This window comes from Gasterosteus aculeatus, chromosome 6 (genome assembly GCF_964276395.1).
Source record: "Gasterosteus aculeatus chromosome 6, fGasAcu3.hap1.1, whole genome shotgun sequence".
In the NCBI taxonomy this organism is placed as follows: Eukaryota; Metazoa; Chordata; class Actinopteri; order Perciformes; family Gasterosteidae; genus Gasterosteus; species Gasterosteus aculeatus.
In genome coordinates, this window is record NC_135693.1 from 1,641,016 (window position 1) to 1,663,449 (window position 22,434).

The 22,434-nt window shown below is 46.8% G+C and overlaps 1 protein-coding gene across 1 annotated transcript; it reads left to right on the forward strand.

Moving 5' to 3' along the window:
* Positions 1-730: 730 nt before the first annotated feature.
* LOC120820985 (uncharacterized) lies at positions 731-21,855 on the forward strand. Its single transcript, XM_040179296.2, has 7 exons — positions 731-1,035; positions 9,250-10,013; positions 15,774-15,935; positions 18,005-18,167; positions 19,649-19,776; positions 19,983-20,104; positions 20,988-21,855. Exons 1-7 carry the CDS (start codon positions 957-959, stop codon positions 21,082-21,084), a joined length of 1,515 nt encoding a protein of 504 aa, XP_040035230.2. The 5' UTR covers positions 731-956; the 3' UTR covers positions 21,085-21,855.
* The last annotated feature ends 579 nt before the right edge of the window (positions 21,856-22,434 follow it).

Genomic DNA, 22,434 nt, shown 5'->3' on the forward strand with positions numbered 1-22,434 from the left:
AGACAGAGAGAAGGCTGATAAACGCTCAGCGCAGCTTGTATTTCTAGCGGGGATTTGGCAGGAAGCACGATGTTCGCTTTCTCAGTGTTTCTAGTGTACAGTTGATATTTGGCTCTTATGCATAAGAAAAAGAGAATTGAGGAAATTGTTCCCTTTAAAAGCTGTGTTTAAATAATATCAAAAATACATTTTATAGATCATTGTTATAGCGAGCAAAAGAAAACATGTTTCACAGCAGTCATTTGTGTATATTCTTGGTTATTTTACATTTTTTGCACAACATTTGAACTGTTTTGAAGGTTTTTGCATTCAAACATCATTAATCGGTGCAGCTTAATTAATTCGCTGTAATGTGGCATCAGTTTCTCCTCCACTTTGTTTTGTGCTCCATGAAGCCCACTGCCATTGCGACACAACCATTGTCACAGAACAAGCTCCATCCCCTGGAGACCCCGCTGTGTGGTCCGAAGCGCCAGGACAGTCAAACATTCAACTTCAACGCAACTGCGTTAAATGTTTCGGGGAAAACGGCACAAAATAGATTTGTAAAGAAGAAATGACTCAATCCAAAGTGCTTCAGACACGCGTGGTTTCCCCACGCGTATCAGCACCAATGAGATGCTGAGGTGAATGTTGTGAAGGCAGACGGGATGCTGCACCGGGGCGGACCGCTCGCCCCGTGACTCCTCCCCCTTTCCTCGCGGTCCCCGCCCCCACCGCGCCGCGCCCCGCCCCCACCGCGACCTCTCCGCGCTGCGCTACACGTCCCCGCGACCACGATCCTTCAGGCGAGGAGACCCGGGATCATGGTCCCGCTCTGCTGCCCGTCAGCGGGCGGCTTTTCAGCAGAACCCGCGGGGAGCCTGTGGAGAAACGGGATGCGGAATCTGTGAGCAGGAGCCGCTGCTTTTTCCTTCACTTGCTTTGGCCTCAACCTCGGGGATTGTTGCGGGAGGATGAGCGTGAAGAGGAAGAAGCCTGGGCTGGTCATCAGCTGGCAGAAGTCCTTCTCCCTCCTGGCTCCTTGGAGGAAAGGTAGGTCCCCTTGATCAGGCCATTTGTCTCAGTGAGCAGAGGACAGTGTGAAGACACTGGCTCCACCATATGGCTTTAATCAAAGTACAATTGGATTCACAGTTAATTCACTCTTCTTTTTTAAGGGCAATAAACTTTTAACACCCAAGTCTTCATCTGGTACCGCATCATAAAATGTTTCATTTCATTTAAAGACAGGATTTCAATGAAAACGGGGGCTTTAGTGTCTGTGTCTGGTGCGGTTACTCCAGTAACAAGGCCTCCTCCATCAGAAGATGACTGGAGCTCATTGAGGCGGCTGCAGGACGGCTCCATGTGTGAGCGTGACAGAAAACCGCCAGAGCAGCAGGAGTTGTGTATGTTACTGCTCCACTGAAGGAAGCCTTGTATGTGGAGCTAGTAGTTACTTAACGTCATACCTGTAACGTGTATCTACTCTGATTGTTATCAGGGTGGTGAGATCATTGGGACCGAAATGACTACTGGTGGTAAATACAGACGCTGCAGGTGCAGCAGGGGCGTTGCGGTGGCACAAGAGGCCGGTGGTTTTCAAAAAGACCTGCTCTTTAATTAAAGAATATGATATTATAAAAGAATATTTCATTAAATGAATAATTTCTCATACAGACGTGTGATGTTACTGTGACACCTGATGGATGCTTCCCGAGCAGCAGGCGCGCTCTGGCACCCGTCGCAGACGCCTCACACCGCCGGCTAATTGGAGAACCACGAGTGCCGACGGTGTTCCTTCTGCGTGGGATTGAGATGAGGATTGAGATTGTGACACTCTGCGCATGCGTGTCACAGCGCGTAGCATACGGTCCACTCCGAAGCAAAGAGGTTTTAAGCTGCAGAGAGCCGTCTTCATTCTTCATCACGCTCATTATCCCCTTTCCCTTCTAACCTCGGTGTCGGGTTGCCCTGCATTCCATGAGCCGCATTCAGCTCATCCACACATCTGCCCAGCTGCAACGTCGACGCGTTTACTTGTTGAGGGGGAGATATCGGCCCCATTGTTTGCATGCTACTCAGCGCAGGAAGAAGAGGACCATTGTGGACAGTGTGTGGCTGCAACTGTGTGATCTCACAACTGTAACGGAAGAGAATTCCTGGAATCTGGTGTCCCGTGTTTAATGAGACATGCAACACGGAGGCAGCGTAGTTCTGCAATGACGACAGATGTTTGGACATGAAGATGCAAATGTGTGACACAACCAGTGTGTTTATGCAGTGGTGGAAATAGCAGGTCAAGAGATTTGCTCAGGGGCGTAATTCTTATTCTTTGGTGCGTATGTTATGTCCTCCACCGCCCCCTGAAGGGAGGGTCCATCCGTTAGCATTTTAGTTCAGGTGCATTTTTAAAATTGCCAAGTCCACCTGAGTGTAAATCAGGGACAAAGGGGGCGTTTAAAGACATATTTCACTCCCTGCAGCTTTGGCTGGAATTCTGGAGACTAAGTTACTTTTGAGCTTGGAAACTGGAGATTAACTAAAACTGTTATGACTCTACATTCAGCGCGAGATGATCCCATGAATTATCTGACCATATTCCTTTCTCATGCAAGTAGAGGCCAGTTACCGTTCTCGCTGGCCTGTGAGTGACGACGTTGGCGCTTAATAGTCAATTACAGCAGTTGAAGATCCTATTTCGGTGCACGTGGTAAGTTTCCTTACGCTGTGTATTTAACAAGTGGAACTGATATGTTCACATTCGTCTCCTTTTACCCAGAAGTCCTTGCATTCGTTTCACAATAACCAAATTGACTGGCTGTCAGTCAAAGCCTCCACAGCTGAGTGTCTTGATGGGGATATTGGCTACTTAAACCCCATACGTCTTATATTTGGGAAGGATGCAGAGTCAAACACAAAAAATTAGTCAAAAGAGATTTGACTTGAGTTACAATGCTCCTGCACATTCTTGCCTTATCTTAATGGTTTCTGGGTCGGGGGGGAGCCATTAGCTTTGATAAAGAGGCAGTCTGGGCATCATCCTGGAGGTTGATGACGCCACGGCCAAGAGAGGTGGAAACAGAGCAGACATCACAGCTGGTGTTGAGAGACGCGTCCGGGGGAACACTTTCCCATGGTGAACGTCGGTGGGGGTGCATCGGTATGTCCTACCTTATCTCACACGTTGAAGCTCCTGAAAGGGCACAAGACAACGATACTGCTTCCGAATGTTTCAGTGGAATCACCAGCGTTCAGACAATACACGCAAACACACACTAAGCCTATGCTGCTTATCCCATATTTGGAGTCACCAATTAACCCGATGACCACAGGATGTCTTTGGAGAACCCGGAATTTGAATCATCAATTTAAAAGAAAATATATTTTGCAAATCAAGAAAGTTGAAGTTCCACCCAAAACAGTTATTGAACTGCTTTTCTTGTACATTACCAATCCAACATGGCCGCCACCTTGGCTTGCAAGCTAGACACAACATTTAATGCACACAAGTGATTTTACCTGGTTTGTTTCATCCAGCAACTCAAAAGTACAAACAGGAACACTTAGTAACCACATTTCTTTTAACAGGATCACAGCGTTCGTAGATATTATAAGATACTTGTTGTTTCAATCAGCTCCAAGTATTTTATACACAATGGAAGGAAATATTTCAACTACGTTAAACAATAGAGCCGCACAAAACCAGGGTGGATGTGCACGATGTGTGGAGCATAAAGTCGATTAAAATGTCCAATGTATTTTAATAAAAATCTTCATAATAAAATTAAAAGGCTGCAATTCCCTCACAGTCTGGCAATAAAAAGTAATTATTTCTTGTATTCGGAGGATGTTCAAAACGTATCGATTGGTGACAATTGGCGATATTGCCTCTGGTCTGAACGTAGTAGTTTCATAAAACCTGGATTCTCACAAAGAATGTAAGGGAGGAAGTTTATTATGAGTTGTGTGATGAACCAGAGAGTGACTCGTACGCATGAGATATGGACCAGTGAATAAGTTACAAAGTTTACAACAACCGCACTCAGAAAAGGTCTTAAAACAAGAGTACGACTGGGGAGCAAACAAAAATATAATATAACCAGGGAAATATTCATGGGGGAAACCCACTGGGGAGCCAAGTGAGCAGGTTAGGATGGACAGAGAGGACGTGACAGCGAGATACGGGGTCTAAATACACTCGGAGGTGCAGAGGAAAAGATAAAACGAGGGCGGAGCAGAAAATCACACAGGCGGGAAAACATACAAAGGAAGGAAGTGAAATAAAAACAGGACACAAGAGGCTGAGAAATACAGAATTAAAAAGGAAACCACCCAATCCCAACACTGGCATGAGTTAAAAGGTTTGAAGTTTGGTCATTATCTTTTTCCCTTCCTCATTATTAACAAGCCAAAAAAATGAATCAGCATTGACGTAACCTCAAAATATCTGAGATTCAAATGTTTTCATTTTTAAAAACACTCTTCCACCAAAAAGCCCGAGCACACCAGCGATGACTTTTGACCGCTGACCACCCAGAGGGCCCCCAGGGGCCGGACTGAGCCGTAACCCACCCGCACTATGAAAACAACGTTCTTGTCACAGCCTGTTTGTGACCTCCTGCGCTCAGGAGCTGAAAGGCCAACCGGGCGAGCCGTTTAGCTCCAGGCGTTGCCTCCTAAAATCCATGTCCCGCATTGTAAGGCAGCCTTGCAGAAAAGGGTCTTCTCAGGGTGAAGCACATACCTCCGTGACATATTTCAAGGGGTAACAGTATTTTGAACTGAAAGCTTTTGATAAAACCCTAAAACCTCTAAAGGGAATTCACGTTGTCCGGATCATTAATACTTCATCATCTTTGTAAAGCTACAGAGAAGAAGTGTGTAGTCTCACATCACACCGTCTCCTCTCTGCGTTTACACAGCCGACCACCTGCTACTCAGTGCACGTTAGTGCGTGTGAGCGTGCACGTTAGTGCGTGAGAGTGTGAGTGCGTGTGAGCGTGCATGTTAGTGCATGTGAGCGTGCATGTTGGAGGGTTAGCCCTGGTTATGGCGTGTGAGTGCGTGTGAGCGTGCATGTTAGTGAATGTGAGTGCATGTGAGTGCGTGTGAGCGTGCATGTTAATGCATGTTAGTGCGTGTGAGTGCGTGTGAGCGTGTATGTTAGTGCATGTGAGTGCGTGTGAGCGTGCATGTGAGTGCGTGTGAGCGTGCATGTTAGTGCGTGTGAGTGTGTGTGAGCGTGCATGTTAGTGCATGTTAGTGCGTGTGAGCGTGTATGTTAGTGCATGTGAGTGTGTGTTAGCGTGTATGTGAGTGCGTGTGAGCGTGCATGTTAGTGCATGTGAGTGCGTGTGAGTGCGTGTGAGCGTGCATGTGAGTGCGTGTGAGCGTGCATGTTAGTGCATGTGAGTGCATGTGAGCGTGCATGTGAGTGCGTGTGAGCGTGCATGTTAGTGCATGTGAGTGCATGTGAGCGTGCATGTGAGTGCGTGTGAGCGTGCATGTTAGTGCATGTGAGTGTGTGTTAGCGTGTATGTGAGTGCGTGTGAGCGTGCATGTTAGTGCATGTGAGTGCATGTGAGTGCGTGTGAGCGTGCATGTGAGTGCGTGTGAGCGTGCATGTTAGTGCATGTGAGTGCGTGTGAGCGTGCATGTGAGTGCGTGTGAGCGTGCATGTTAGTGCATGTGAGTGTGTGTTAGCGTGCATGTTAGTGCATGTGAGCGTGCATGTTAGTGCATGTGAGTGCGTGTGAGCGTGCATGTTAGTGCATGTGAGTGTGTGTTAGCGTGCATGTGAGTGCGTGTGAGCGTGCATGTGAGTGTGTGTTAGCGTGCATGTTAGTGCAGGTGATTGTGTGTTAGCGTGCATGTTAGTGCGTGTGAGCGTGCATGTGAGTGCGTGTGAGCGTGCATGTGAGTGTGTGTTAGCGTGCATGTTAGTGCAGGTGATTGTGTGTCCTGCGCTCAGAGCTTTGTTCTCCTGGTGTCCATTAGGGAGGCCAGCAGAGCCGCCACTTAACCCCCTTTGGACCCGAAATCTTAGACCTAAACAACAGCGCTGGCCTGCCTGGAAGGCGAGGTGGACACGATGGGAATGTCTCCGGGACGCTTTATGGCAGAAAAGAGGCTTTAAGACGGGCGGGGAACGGCCTGTAATCATAAGTTGAGGCACAGAGGGTGTAAATAAGCTGCGTCAGCCCGTGTGGGCAATTACAGGATAGAATATGTGTTTGTGTTGTTTGGGAGCTGGTTGGGGGGCCGACACCTGTCAGGCTGATGGGGGTTGCTTAGAGGGGATTTCAGGAAAAGAAGTCAGGTTACAGCTGGCTGCGTGACCTCACTGTATAATTAAAGGCAACCTGCTCCGCTTCGTATTATCTGCTTGCAACCGACAGGCACGAAGAAACTTACGTAAGAAGTTAAGTTAAACAAAACGATTCTCAGACAAACCACCTGTTGTAATTCAGCTCGTGTCCGTAATTGAATGAATTTCGGAGCGCTCACATTCTCGTCTAATGTTTCTTGACTTTCCACATTTCTTGGAAATAAAGTGTGAAGCAGCTGAAAATAGACGGCGTCCTTGTGCTGATTGAGAAAGATGACTCCCCGTCATTTATGTTCACAGCAGTCGGATGGGTTGACATGATATTTGGTGTATTTTTATTTGTTTGGATGTGTTGGAGTCGGGATGATACGGAATGAGACTGCGCGATGTGGGAGCGTTGTGCTCCGTGTCCCCTCGGCTAATTCGACTCACTGCACTTAGGAAGAACGTTTCTGTCAACTAACAGGCGAGATGTGAGGTTGGCTGTGAGCTGTGTTCCACCTTCATGCTTGCAACTATTTTCAACTTCTGGAAAATGTACAAAAAAAAGTACTTTCTTTCAAATATGAACATTATTTAACATTTGTATATATATATACATATATATATATATATATGATACTGCCTGCATACTGTCATGTACATCCAGCCAATTATGAGCGAATCCGGAGCTGCAGCTGGAGACTGGATACGTCTGTCTGTCTCCCCTCAGTTTACAGTCTCCACTTTGACTGTACAGTAAGACCTTGAGTCTTTAGTTCAGAGTATTTCTACTCAAATTGGTGGCTATTTTATTAAATCAGCTGCATCAGCTATTTTAGTATTTTAGGTTTCTTAAGCAATTGATTTAAAGCCACACATAATGCTTTAAAATCCAACGTTTATATTCAAATTAAAGAATTCATCATTCAGCTTAAGAAAGTCCCCAAATCAGCTTAGAAATGACAGACTGCTTTTCAACATAAATGTGTCTGTGCATAAGTTATATTTGATATATTACCTATATGGAATATTACTAGAGCCAATTTAGCCAGTTTATATTTTAGGAATATGGTTACGTGTTGAAATAGCAGAAATCTGTTCCCTGACCAACTGTCTGTCCGTAACCTCCGTAGCTTCATAACCGAGCGAGAGAGACAAGAAAAGATAAGGAGGCAATGTGCCAAGACGGACAGATGTGTGACTGGTGTAAAGCTCCAATCACATGCCAGTCTGTTCCAGCTGTGACATCATTTTCAGGATAGGATCACATGTATCAGGGTTTTCGGTTCCACGAAGCAAAGAAACTTCTGGATGTTCCGTGTTTCACTGCTTCAGTTGATTGTTCCGCCTACACACAGATTCACACACACACACACACACACACACACACACACACACACACACACACACACACACACACACACACACACACATTCAAACTCCCAGTTCTACATGGTCATCTACACACACGTGTATATACACGCATAGATCAACTGGATACTCGTTGGGCTTGTTTTTACTACTGATATTCATTATTATGAACTATTAATCGATGATGCATTCCATGAAGTCTACTGCCAGCAGCTTGATTTGCCCTTAAAATGAGTCTCTACATTTTCCCAACACTTACACACTTAACATGAGCGCGATAGGACGGGATATTATCCCCGCGACTGACGTCTGGTTGGAATTAACGAGATCAGCATTCTTTTGGCAGCGCTGCTCCTTTTCAACATCACAGTTACAAAAACATTTCATTTTCCAGGAAAACGTGGCCAAAGAAATGTGGGCGTGTTGCTCTTTGGTTTTCTGATTAACGCCTTCGGCATAGAGACCTGAGATTCCTTTTCTCATCCATTTCATGTTTGTAATTTCATCAAAAGCAACCTGGTCTGAAGATATTTCTCATTTTGACGCGTTTAACATTTAGAAAACGAGTTTGGAAACCCGGTCGGTCCCAATCAGCTGACATCCTGTTTCCAACTCATCACTCAGGAGTCATTCTTCATTCATCTGAGGCCTCCACCCTTCAGAATCACAACATCAGAACCCTGTGACACAAACATGATCCAGTTCTACTTCCAACACACCGAGGACTTCCATTCCAACCCCCCCCCCCCGAGTTCCCCTCAGAGAGGATAAAAGCCTTGGATTTACCACTTCAAAGAACTTCTAATCTGGTATTTGGCCGGGCGAGATCTCCACTTCATGCTGCAGGAAGTCGCCCGCCTCCTTTATTGTTGAGGTTTGATAAAGCTGAGCTGCAGTCTCATTATAACAAGCATAACACCTGAGCTTAATCCCAGCCTCTGCGTTTCCCCGGGGACACATCTACGCTCTGTATGAAGCTTCGTGTCTCACCGAGAGCTTGCAGGGGACACAGACACATTTCACAGTCCATCAATGCAGCATCACAGAAACGCCTCCCAGCAGCTGGTTTGATGATGCAAATGATCCGGATCCAGTCCTGCTGATCAAATCCCTGTCCAAAAAGTCAAATGCTACGTCATTTGACTTTTTGGCACTCAGGCCGCCCTGAGCTTGACCTTTGGCTTCACCTCAAGTATTTCAAGGTCCTTTGTTTCCTTTGGACGCGCGCCGGTGACCTTTCACACTGTGTGAAAACGAACGGACCAGGTTTGCAGAGGAGGAACGCTGTTTTCCCAAGAAGCTCAGCTGGTTCTGTCCTTTAGTTCACGCGAGACCTGCAGCGGCTAAACATCCATGTTTTATACTGCCAGCGAATACTTAGAAATCTTAACCCAGACAAGCTCACTGACCTCGATCAAGTAGTTATTTGACCCGAAACCGCCCTGTGTGCCTCGACCTAAACCTAAACCTGAACCTAAACCTAAACCTGAACCTAAACCTGAACCTAAACCTGAACCTAAACTAAACAAAGTGTTGAGAGGAGGCTTCTTAGATGAACACACGTTTCCTCTTCTGTTGAACAGGGAAAGGAGACAGAGACGCGGTTCTGGACAGAGAGGTTGTTCTGACCAAAATGAAGCTCTTCAGCAACATCCACAAGATGCTTCCGACGGCCGACGACTCGGCCTCCACCATCTCAACTGTGTCCGTTTCGGAGCAGGACGTCTGTGACCCCAGCAAACCCTCTGAAGTACGTTCCCACCGCGTTGACGAGCCGGGCCGGCTTCAGACGGAGTCCGTCTCACGGCACCCGGCCTCGGACTCTCGGCTGACGAGGTCGTACAAGTTTGAGTCGGAGGACTCTGGAGTGGAGCTGCCCAGCGGCGCGGACTCTCCGTCCACCCCGACGAGCTCTGAGCAGAGCTTCACTGTCCACAGCCGAGAGTCCTCCTGCAACCGGAACTCCGACGCCGGCGCCGCCCCCGATGACCTGGTGCCACTCACGCAGCTCCCGGAGAGCAAACAGGCGCCGGGCTCAGCGGACGATGGTGCGAGTGCAGCAGCGGGTGCTCTGGACGACGGTTTCATACACTCAGAGGAGCTCAGTTCAGCCGTGGGTGCAGAGCGGCGCGCAGGTGAGGAGGTGGACGGGGACCAGAGCGGGGGGTCGGGAGCCAGCCCTGAGAGAGACGAGGACATGCCGGGACAGCTTGAGGAAACCTGCGCCGTAACCGAGAGGACCTGCTTCCGAGGAGACGGCAGCCACTGCGAGCCGGCGCCTCGGCGGAGCCGTGAGACCAGAGACAGCCTGGAGGACTACATGGACCAATGCTGCAGACTGAGTGAGGTAAGGAGGTCAAGGTTCAAACTGTGGCAACATCAAGCCGCCGTGTGACCCCCGCTGCTCTGTGTGTGTGTGTGTGTGTGTGTGTGTGTGTGTGTGTGTGTGTGTGTGTGTGTGTGTGTGTGTACAATCTTTTTAGCAATCGTCATATCAGTCAAACAACAGCTGTGCAATAAAATGTGCAATAACAGCACCAGCTGTCAGATATTCATAATAATCTTACAACACAATAACACTTTTGATTTGAAAGTGCCTTCTACAAAATAAAGGAAGCTGTACATGTTGTAGTTATATATAGTTTTTATTTTACATTACATTACATGTCATTTAGCTGACGCTTTTATCCAAAGCGACGTACAATAAGTGCATTCAACCATAGGGTACAAACTCAGGAGAACAAGAAACAAGAAAGTGCAATTTCCTCAAATAAGCGAATTTACAATTTGCTATAGATGAGTGACGTCACAAGTACAATTTAAGTGCTGCAATTTGTTAGTCTTTAGTCGAGGTAGAGTCTGAAGAGGTGTGTCTTTAGTTTGCGGCGGAAGATGTGAAGGCTCTCTGCGGTCCTGATGTCTTCAGAGAGCGCGTTCCACCATTTCGGCGCAAGGACAGCGAAGAGTCGAGACCTAGTCGAGTGTTTTGCTCTCAGTGAGGGAGGGACGAGTAGTTTTGCAGATGCAGAGCGGAGAGTGCGGGTTGGGATGTAGGGTTTGACCATGTCCTGGATGTAAGCTGGACCCGATCCATTCACAGCATGGTACGTGAGCACCAGTGTTTTGAACTGGATGCGGGCGGCCACCGGTAGCCAGTGAAGAGAGCGGAGGAGTGGAGTAGTGTGGGAGAATTTCGGAAGGTTGAAGACCAGTCGAGCTGCTGCATTCTGAATGAGCTGCAGAGGTCGAATGGCGGTGGCAGGGAGACCTGCCAGGAGGGAGTTGCAGTAGTCCAGGCGGGAGATGACAAGAGCCTGAATCATTACCTGCGCTGCCTTCTGAGTGAGAAGGGGACGTATTCTCCTGATGTTGTAGAGCGTGTATCTACAGGATCGCGTTGTTGCAGTGATGTTGGGAGTCAGGGAGAGTTGGTTGTCGAGTGTGACGCCGAGGTTCTTAGCAGTCGAAGTGGGCGTTAGCACAGAGTTTCCAAAGTTGACTGTCAGGTCCTGGGTAAGCGAATCTTTTCCGGGAAAGAGAAGTAGTTCAGTCTTGTCGGGGTTGATTTTCAGATGGTGGGCGGACATCCACTGAGAGATGTCAGTTAGACAGGCAGAGATCCGAGCCGCCACCTGGGTGTCCGAGCGAGGGAAGGAGAGAATTAGTTGGGTGTCATCGGCATAGCTGTGGTAAGAGAAGCCATGCGAGCGAATGACAGCGCCAAGAGAGTTGGTGTAAAGCGAAAACAGGAGGGGACCCAGCACGGAACCCTGAGGAACTCCAGTAGTAAGAGGACACGGTTCCGACACAGATCCTCGCCAGGTTACCCGGTAGGTGCGGCCATCGATGTAGGACGAGAGAAGGGAGAGAGCAGAGCCTGTGACACCAAGTTCTTGAAGGGAGGAAATAAGGATCTGGTGGTTGACCGTGTCAAATTATTTGTATCCGCGTATCGTTTTCTCCAGAGTCATCTTTTAATATTATCATCAAAAATGTCAAATGTAATGCAATATTTGCAGCATTCCAATGAAATTAAAGTCTGCTGGTTGTGGAGTAAAAGCTTAACTTGTGTCCCATTGGTTTGTTACTGAACTGCTGCATTCGCGTCAGACCAGACGCCTCCTGTGAGAATAAGAGCCTCCTCCTAAACATCCTGCATGTAATGGAGGAGCGAAGGAGTCCCGGCGCTTTGACCTGACCAGAGCGCAACTGAAGGCAAGAACCTTCAGGAGCACGTTCCCTTCATGTCCCGGCCAGAGACAACTCCTCCTGCTCTCATTCAGGACGCCAGCAGCTGACAGCTGTGCAAGCTGCACAGTCATAATGGGCTGTTTGATCGGCACATCTGTCAGCTCGGCCTCAGAATTCATCCCGCTGATTTAAGCACGTGGGGAGGAAGATAATCACATCAAAGTTTAAAGCTGCGAAGAGAATGTGATTTTTGAAGACTTTCATTATTAATCATTATTATTGTTCATTGCGTTTCTACCAGTTTGATGCTACATGAAGTGAAGCTGCTGAGCAGCTGAGACACTTCTTTGTCATTTCTATGGTAGTAAGTACAGTCAATATACAGCACACATCACAATTATGCTGTGTACTGTACTTTTAAAATATGATATACTTCATATTATGCCCACATATACATATATTAATACCGTGTAGTGTATGTACAATAGCATTACGTTCAAGCAGTTAGTTCAATATAATACTATTTTACTTTTTAGCAAAATTCCTCTGCTGACTAAATGTGCTCTACTCTATGCAAAGGTTATTAAGAGAATCATGCGTCTAATTGGAGTGTATTTCACTGATAAATCCGTCTCTGATTAAGCTTTTTCTTCTATAGTAAGACTAACTATTAATTCATAGTGTAAGAATTATCATCACTTCAGCCAATTGTTTAATGAAGAGTGAAGACATTATCAGTGGGACGTACTGTTCAAAGTGCAGCTTTGAATTCTTTGAGGATGCTGGACAGTTTAATGGATCTTCTTGTATTAGTGTCAAATGTGAATCAGCGACATTTGTCCCTCTGCTAAGCGGAGTCGTGCAAACGTTTACAACGTTGAAAAGCCTTTAGTCAGTGTGCCGGCGTCCCTGCTTGTCCACCGTGTGTCTCTCCGCCCGCTTCGCTGAAAACAATTGATCATCTGGGAACCTTTGTAGTCGTCCTCCCCGTCTCAAACCCCCCTGAGACCAGGTCGTGTCCACATGGCGGCCGGCAGGCCGACTTGCATGTCTTGCATGTCATGCAGCACCTTCTCATCTGGGCCGCCTGCCCCCCCCCCCGGTCTGAGCGGAGCACCTGGATGCATCAGATCTGACGTATTCACCCAGATAAAGGCCCTTTGATGGGCAGCCAGTGGGGTGTGTCGGTGGCTCAGCTGACAGGCAGCCCATCACCAGCCCGGCCCCTGCTCAATGGGGCTCTTTGGTCCTTCTGTTCTCCAGATGGACACTTTCTCTATGAGTCAGATTTTACAATAACATAACATGTAATTACATGAATATTCATGAATACACAGTTCAGAGGTCTGACATTCCATGAGTGCATATCTGTCGTCTCCTACACCTCCCAGTGCCACTGATCGAGAGTATCACTTCATTTCATTACAACTAGGAGCAACTCTAATTGATGCTTTTCATCATTACTGAATCATCTTCCATGAATATGAAGCTTAAGAACAAATCAATTGAGGACAGTATTTGAAGTTATTTACTATTAGTTAGATACAAGTAAATGTTGAAAATAACTCTTTACTGTTTACTGCAGTCACAATAAACACACACTTGATAAAAACAACATCTAACATGCAAATAAAACAAACAGCCTCTGTCCTCTGTCCTCTGTCCTCCTCCGGCGGTGTGGATGACAGACTGAGGACAGAGCAGTTTGTGTACATGTTCATACTTATTGAACAAAAGTATTGATTGGGCCCGTTTTACTCTGTAATATTGTATTACACAGGAAGTGTGTGTGTGTGTGTGTGTGTGTGTGTGTGTGTGTGTGTCATACCAACACATTGAAGGTTACCAATAAAAAACCCAGGGACGTTGTTTCTTGTCAGCACTCTTTAGTAATTTATATAAATAATACACATATGATCACATGTCATGTTATTACAAGAATGTGCTTAATAATCCAAAGCTGCATTTAATAGAAGCAAAATCTTCTGAAACAGCTCCACATTCTGCAGGAACGAGGTTCTCCTTCAGTAACTGTGCTCATCAGGGACGCTGTGACAGGAACGTTCAAAAAGAGAAGACAAAAGCACATCAAAGTCAGTGGACAGAAGGACGAGTCCAGCTCACTCAGTCCCGTGTGCAGCGGGGACGTGAGGAGGACGTGAGGAGGACGCGCTGTCCGCGTGGTGAAAGACACGGCTCGTGTCTTCCTCCCTGTCTGGGTGCTCTGCACATCTGGAGCTTCATTCCTTTCCAACACTGTCATGTGCAGGGAAGCCTCGAGGGGCGGCGAGGACGTGGGAGACGGCCTCCGTGTGCACGACTCATTGCCTAATGCTCCTGGTTTGAATGTTGGACGGCGAGTCAACCAACTGCCCGTCAATAAAAAGCTCCCTCCTTCATGAACGTTCATCCCACGTGAACAGACGGTCTCGCTTCTTCAGCCACGCGGAGACCAAGGCAGCGTCCCAATACATGAGACACTTCTCTGGTTCTGTGGCTCTCGTAGCGGTCCGAGCCGACGGAACGTGGGTCCGCAAAGAGCGCTCGGAGCTTTGGCCCCCACCCACAATCCCACAGTCTGTCACCTGATCGAGACTCAAGCATCTCCACAGGCGATCAGAACCACCTTTCAATCAACTCCTTTGCAAAGCGAGTCAGAAAAAGAGAAACCAACCTGGTCACTTGAAGTCTGACAAGATAGAATTCTGCGTGATTTCTTGTGACATCCAGTGTCCATGCGAGGTCCTCAGAGGATGGATCGCGTTGATTTGAGTGAACCCGAGAATTTGTCTCAGTGCCAAGTCCAGATCTTCCAGTGCAGAACCTTTGATGACCAAATGAAAACACTGTAGTTTGTGTTTACTGCTAATTATCAGATCCCACTGGAAGGTGTTTTGGTTTTGCATTACAAACTGGGAGGAGACGAGTCAGCTGAGAATATACTGGTCTGTTGCTCCCTCGCAGAGAGCTAAACGCACCCGGCCTGTGATCCTGGCTCCTAAACGGTGGAATGAGCTCACCAATGACATCAGGACAGCAGAAAGCTGCTGCACACCATCGATCTTGGTGTTTAGGCTTCAGATATCCCTGCAGCCTTTAAATGGGCCTCGGATGAACACTAAACACACATATATTCCTCCGCTCACTATCGTCCTACTAGCGGGATAAATGGGATTCCCGATCGGACACGGCCATTAGTGACCTCGGCCAGGTCCATGAGCGAGACGTTGCGTTCCCTTTAACTGGGAGGAAGTGGAGCAGGGCGTGTGCGCGTGTTTGTTTGCACTCTGAAATGAAGCAGCGCACACAAAAGTGGGCATTGCAAGTTCCCCGTCCTGTTTCCCAGCTTCAGATCACCCCGGCGGTCCCTGTGGGGCCGCGGATAAGATCAGCTGTAGCCCCGATGGCGTGCCCGTCTCAGCACGAACGGATTCCGGTTACACCCCCCCCCTCATCATCAGCTACCCCGGAGGAAGTGAGGGTCATCTCCGGGAAGGAATTCCCTTCCTCATCCCGAATAGACTAAAGGCCTGCTAGCTAAGTAGAAGGCTCAACAAAAAGAAGCCATTGAATGGATATTACGTTAACCCTTTGATTCTTTTGTGTCTAACACAAAATCCTTTTTCTGTGCTATTGGTAGCGAGTGGTGATGGCGGTCGCACGCGCCACGCCACGCTGTTAAGATGGCGCCTGTAGAGACAAGCTTATGGCCGTACCATTTGAGGACACTCATTGGCTCACTCGCATGTTACACATTTATATTTTTAAACTACTCCATAGACCCGCAACCTGTGGGACGATATTTCTGGGTGTATTTCCGTGGCTCAAGGAGGGGACGTCCCCGCGGCCCTTCATGGCCTCAGAGGCGTCTCCGTCCCAACAGCATAATGCAACAATCGTACTCCTGTTTGTCCAGGCACAGCAAGCGAGTTCCAACCCTCCGGGCTCGGGCCTGGATTACCTGGATCACATCTGCCAACTCATCGCCAGGATCGGCCACCTGCAGGAGAACAACCTCCAGCTGCAGCGGCAGATCTACAGCCTTCAGAAGGACAGCAGGACGGCAAAGACCAAAGAGGTGTGTGTGTGTGTGTGTGTGTGTTATTCCTATTTGGAGGGCGTTTTAGAGAGAGGTGTATTAGAAAAACAAGGAAGGTCTAAAAAAAGATCCTTTGCTTGCATCATTGACAATTTAGAATCTTTGGTCAGCAGGTTAGTGTGGCATTTAAATAATGATCTTACGACTGAGGTTGGTGGACTTTCAATAAGTTCACTACAACAACGTGAGAACAAAACACAAACCTCAACATCACATTGGTCACGGTCTCATTTTATTTTGTTGTTGCCCGCATGTCGTGTCCCAGGGTTCACTTCACTTTCTGTCAGGTAAAGGCAGAAGAAAAAAAATACTTTATTTAGGACCAACTGTGACGCACACTGATGACTCACCAACATTGACCAGACAACTCAATGAACCCACCAGAGACAAGGGACACACCTGCTTTAAATACACTGGGCAGGAAACAATCACAACCACAGGGGAAAACACACCAGGGCAGGAAGTGGATCGGACCCGGGAACACAAGAGGCAGGAAACTGCAAAATAAAACAGGACGTGACTCAGTATCAAGCACTCGACCAGAGCGACAGCCGTCATCCATGGAAAGCATTTACATTATGATGATTGGGTTCAGCGTCCCCCCCTCTGAGCACATGTGACGTCTTCTGGTGCGTTCATGGTGACTTAGTTATTTAGAGTTTTCCATAGATAAAGTGGTGCAATGAGGTATTACACTGAATGATTTTCAATGTCTCTCAGTCAATGTAGATGGTTATATTACGTATTACATGCATGCATTTGCTGATCACATTACATTTAATACAATAATATCCATGCATTGTTAATACTCCATTGATGTATTTGAAAACAGCTGTACACTGGCATTACATCTCATTTCTTTATTGATTACATAACTCATAGAAAGTGGATTATCAGTTTTGGTTCTTGTGAGACCTGTAGGTGGGTTTTGTTTGATGTGTTTTTGATCAGAGGTTTCTTTCAAGGCTCCAAGTGGTCTCAGGGACTTCCTGCTCACTGTGTCCGCCCTGGTTATTGTATGTTATGAGTCTAACTATGTCGAGGCTGCTTATTTAAGAACGGTGACACGCAGACAGATTTGCAGTGGTTTGCATGGCGTGAGAAGAGGTTTGAGCTGAGGATCTTCAGCTTGGCTAAACACAACAAATCCCACATTCTGTCTTTTGTTGTGGCTCAAAAGATGAGATCCATAAAAATGTTTGGTCCCATTTTGAAGATTACTTCCACACCCAATATTTTATGATGCATGAATTTGTGTTTTTATTATCTTCGCTGCTATCTTGACTGCCATAAAAACATTTCTTTTTTTCTTGCTTCTCCTTCTACCCAATTCTGCATTCAGACGCTTCCTTGTAAACATACTGCCGGCCTTTTTTTAAACCCAGAGGATAAAAAGAATGTAAATAATGAGTTGTGGAATAAAAATAAAAGTTGATGTGTAAGAAAGCTGAGAGACGTTATCTGGATTGATGGCAGGAGTGAAACGTGCATATGTAGCTGGATTAGCGCTTCCTCTAAATTCCCATTGGAACCTTTGTTCAACAACAGGAGAACGTTTTGCGTCACACCAGGGATTGCGTGATGAAGCTGTGACATCTACAATGATCAAACAGTATTCACCTGGAGGTGATGTCATACTGTAGCTCTCCGAGTCACATGACATGAACCTCAATTAGCCAAAGGCTTTGGGATGACTCAGTTGTTGGTATTGTACCATTTGGTACCCGAGTCATAGAGTGTAAAACAGCAACACGCTGTTTAACATGTATTTAACTTTAAGGAAATGATTGGTCCATTAGAACAAAATAGCAGTGTAGCAGACATCAGCAGCGGTGAGCGCTCCTGTTCTTGCCGCTCATTTACAAATAGTTGTAAAAAAGGTACCTTGGTTTTAATTATGTTCAGACTCAGGATTACACTGAGATCTGATAGAAAATATCTTATGACACAACAATATTTGTGACAAATGTTGTTGTTTGAAGTCATTGCATACAAACACACAATAAAAACATGTGTGTGTGTCTTCTTTCGGCCATCTTTCTGAACAGGACTTTTTCCAGCATCACTGCAGCTGTGGAGCGGCCTGCTTGTCTTTCCAGGACATTCAGAAGAGACAGTCCAGAAGTGACTTCTCGTCCCCCAGTGGGACCCTCTCTGACCTGTCCACCATCCCCGAGGTCACCCGGCCTCCACTCTTACCAGCCCGAGGAGGTAATGTTATGACGTGTTTTACTTACTGGAAGGAAATTATACAGAAATACTGGAGAATATTATCATACACATGCAAATAAGTGCTGAGCTGGAAAAACCGTCCTACAAGTGTGAGTTTGATGGTACAAACCATGAATATTTAGAGAGGGTTGGTTGGTCTAGTAGATGTGTAATAATGCGCGTTCCCCCCTCACTTACCTTTGTTGGACTGCAGATCCCAAGATGTTGCTTTGGTGGGTTCATCGTGATCACATCTGATCAGAATTGATGGAACCAACGAGCAGCAGCAGGAATTGCAGGGATGAAGTTATTACCAGTAACTTCTCTATATGCAACTTACTGTAATTCAGTAAAGGCACTAGGCTTCGTTCTTTGGTGCACACTGTTTCCCAACCACGAAACAGTCGTTTTCTCTGGAGGTCACTGAATCCACCCTAAACAAACACACGTGCACGACTGCATATTAATGTTTTCCTGACGTGTTCCTCCATTGGATCAGTTACTCCAGGTATGCTATTGGAAGGCTCTCGTAGGGCTTAGGTTTCCTGCTATCATTATTGTTTTCGTGGCAGGTCACGGTGGCTGACCGCTGGGTGGTCCTAAGGGGAAAATTAAATTATGACTCAAGTGGGACACGGGGCGGAATTCCCGGCATCCCGCTCAGAGTCCACAGGAACATATGATGTCCTGTGGACTCTGGAATGCCTTCGTTCTTCCTCTCAAAGTCAGGAAACTGGATCTGGAGAAGAGGTTAAGAAATCAGGACGGGGTGGGGGGGCAGATTAGGTACAATAAGGGTTGATAGCTCTCACTGGGCCACGGTGAAGTAGAACCATACAGGGTTAATTTAGTTCCCAACGGATAATACGTGGCGGTTCCTGGTAGAGCCTCTTCTGAAGGTTGCATCTCAGTTCTCCATGGACTTGGAGGAAGGCTTACATTGATGTGATGTGGCATTCGCTGACAAACAGGAAGAGGACATATAGTACCTTCCTTTCAACAACGCAAAGTGCTGCACATCAGTGGTCCCCCCCCCACCCGGGTCCCGGTGCCGTGGGCACCAAGCCGCACAGGAAGAATAAATAACCTTTTTTTCTCCAAATGACCCAATTCTCTTCCCAATTACAAGAACGTGTCCCTTTTGTCACGTGTCAACTGGTTTCCCGACGCCTGCGTGTTTGTGCTGTGGTCCTTGCAGAGCGCCACAGTATTTGGCGTTATTCCCTTAGTGAGCTGGAACCACGTCTGTGTGGAGGAAACCTTCTGCTGTCGGGGGATGTGAAACCTTGTCTTAGAGCACTAATCTAAGCAGACAGCTCTGACTGGTACTACGATGGATCTGTATCCACTCGCATCGCCTGCTTTCAAAGAGTTGGAGATAGAATAGTGATGCATTACATGCTGTGAACTTGGCCACTTTCGATGGCTGCTGGTCCCCCACACACTGCGACCAGCTCTCTGAGCGATGGACGATGTTTCAGACATGAGCGGTGCGGGTTTGACACCCGTCCAACTGTGGAAGACGGGCTTGTACCGGAGGAGTTACACCGAGGGGGAAGAGCCCTTCCTCAGCCACAGCACCGAGGCGCTCTCCATCCCCCAGCGAAGGGTGAGTCACATCTCCACACCGGGCTGACTGCACAAAGCACATTACGCATTCTCTTGGTATCTCTTACGGAGGGAAGTTTCCATCTGAAGTCCCATGAGGCCAACTGGAGTGCATGAGTAGAAAATGGAATGAAAAAGGTGTCACGGAGACCTGTGGGGCTCCACAAGTCACACAGTTTGTTATAACTGTCTCTGTCTTGTGTTCAGCTCAGCGAAAACTGCACATGGGGACGAGTCAAAGACCTGGTGAGGAAGACTAAGGTGAAGAACCAAAGCCGGCTGCGCCTGAATTCTGCCTCCCTGGAGAGGTCCTGCCCACAGCTCTACATGTGAGAAACACTCGCGGACTGTAAATGAATAGATATGAATAGACTGTTTGTGCTGTTCTCTGAATAGAAGAAACGTGGGCAGATGTTAACTTGCTTGTAACGTCATGATCGCGAGGGGAAACTTGTTATAATGCCGCAGCAGATTGCTTTGGTTTTTCATTAATGACTAAATTAAGATTTACAATAAATATGTTAGCTGCTACTGAAGGAAATACTGCTGTTAAAAAGCTGTTATTTCTTTAAAGTGTTTGCACAAATGAAAGTACTACTTTTTAAAATAATCATGTCATTTTACTTATAACAATTAAGAAAATGATGCAATTAATTGTGATTGTTGCCACGTTAAAAGATAAGAAAAGTAGAAGCATCGTGATTTCCTCTAGATTTGTCAAAGAGGTGAACACTGAAAATCCTTAAATCAGTTTTCCTATCAAAGATTACACCTTGTTTTGGGAAGGATGTCGAAACATACTAGATGGAAATGGCGCTGCCTCTACTTCCTGGCTTTCTTGAGAAGAAGAAGGAATGACGGAAATGCAGAATGGAATGAGAAAGGAGTGTCGGATGGTGGTTCTCGGGAGGTGGAGCAGTATCTGTTGGGAGGTGTTGGCCCAGGATCCTGACCGGGGGCTGGCATGGGCCCAGCAGAACATGAGGGGGGTTGGAGAGTCACGGTATGCCTCGAGGAGGGGGAGGATTGCCCCCCGGCCCGTCCAGGACTCGTTAGAAGCAACCGCACCCTCCTGCCGAGACACATGCAACGGGCGCCTGCAGCGCTGACGAGCCGCAATGAGGGGAAATATGTGTCTGTCACAGCCGCAGGCCGAGCTGCTGGGACAGAAACACCGTAAACACGATAATAACGGTCTCCTCTTCTTTACAGGCCTGACGTGGAACCATTAGAACCCGCTTGCAGAGACAGGAGCTCCATGATAGCCTTGGGCCACCACAGCAAACTGGACGTCCCTTGGTTACAATAAACATGGAGGAGGGACACGCATCCGTTCTGGGAGAATAACCACCACGCACCATCCAGCAATCCTCAAGCCATTATTTTATTAAAGGCTGTTGAAGTGGTCCGATAAAGGATGGGCTCCGGGAGAGAAGGGACACATTCTGGGGCTTTACAATCCACTACATGATGCGGCTGCTGCAATGCTGCCATTTTTGGGCTAAAAAAATAAAGAAAAATTGACTTGATACACAACTAAGATTACTCAGAATGTGCCTCAGTCTGAACACACTTTCAGAAGCTTGTAAACGTTAAAGTTGGCTGGACGTTTTCTTTGGAATGCACAGTGCAAAATATACTAAATCAATATTGTAAAGTTAATATTCTCGCTATCAAAAGAACATTTCTTGATCGCTAAGTCACACCCTCATCTTTGCACAATGGATGGAGAACAAACGATAATAACACAGATAACAATTGTCATTTGTTTATGTCAGAGTAACAAACAGCTGGTTGGTTGATTGGGACATTGTGATGCATTTCATTTCCAACGTCACACTTGTTCCATTATGTGGTTTGGATGTCAGGACTCTACTGCATGCTATTGTACTCCAAAACGGGAAAACTGTAAGTAAACTATTGCATTTAAGTAGAATTTTGTAAGACAATAACTTTTTCTAATAAGTTATATCTGAGGTTTATCTGCATGGCGTCAGACAACTATATATGTATTTTATGTTTCTGTATGGATATTGCATTCATATTCAAATGTATTTTTTAATAAAAATTCAATCCAAAGGAATTGATGCAGAATGAGCACATGTGCCATTATGCGTGTTACACAAACGCTGAGATGGACGATCGTCAGCCTTGACCGCTCTCAGGTGGTCACAGCGAGGAAACTCAACCAAAAATACTCCGATGACAGACATTGATTTTCTCGAGGGAGATTTGTCTTGTCTGTAATTCATTATACCGTCACCCTTTTATGAATTGATATGTCTGCTGTGTGCCGCACACAGGAGGCCACAACTGCGTCTCGTTGTGCGATCCCTTGCATTGCACAGTGACAGTAACGCTCAATACTTACCTATGAAACAGTGAGGTGATTGTTTTCTACAATCCACCTCCACAGTTTTGAAGAGTCAACGTGAGTGAGTTGCATTCAAATGCGTTCACCCACCGGGTCATTACACCCTCGGCATCACATGGTGAGGGGGCCCTGAGTTCCCGGCTTCAATTAGTTGTAACAGTCAGCATCCGTAGCACACTGGCTGAGACCATACTAAGCAGGGAGACGTCAACCTGGAAGTGCATTGACGAGCTCGTGAACAGTAGTTTGACAGCAGGGCGGAGCTGAGGGGCTGAAGGGGGCTGG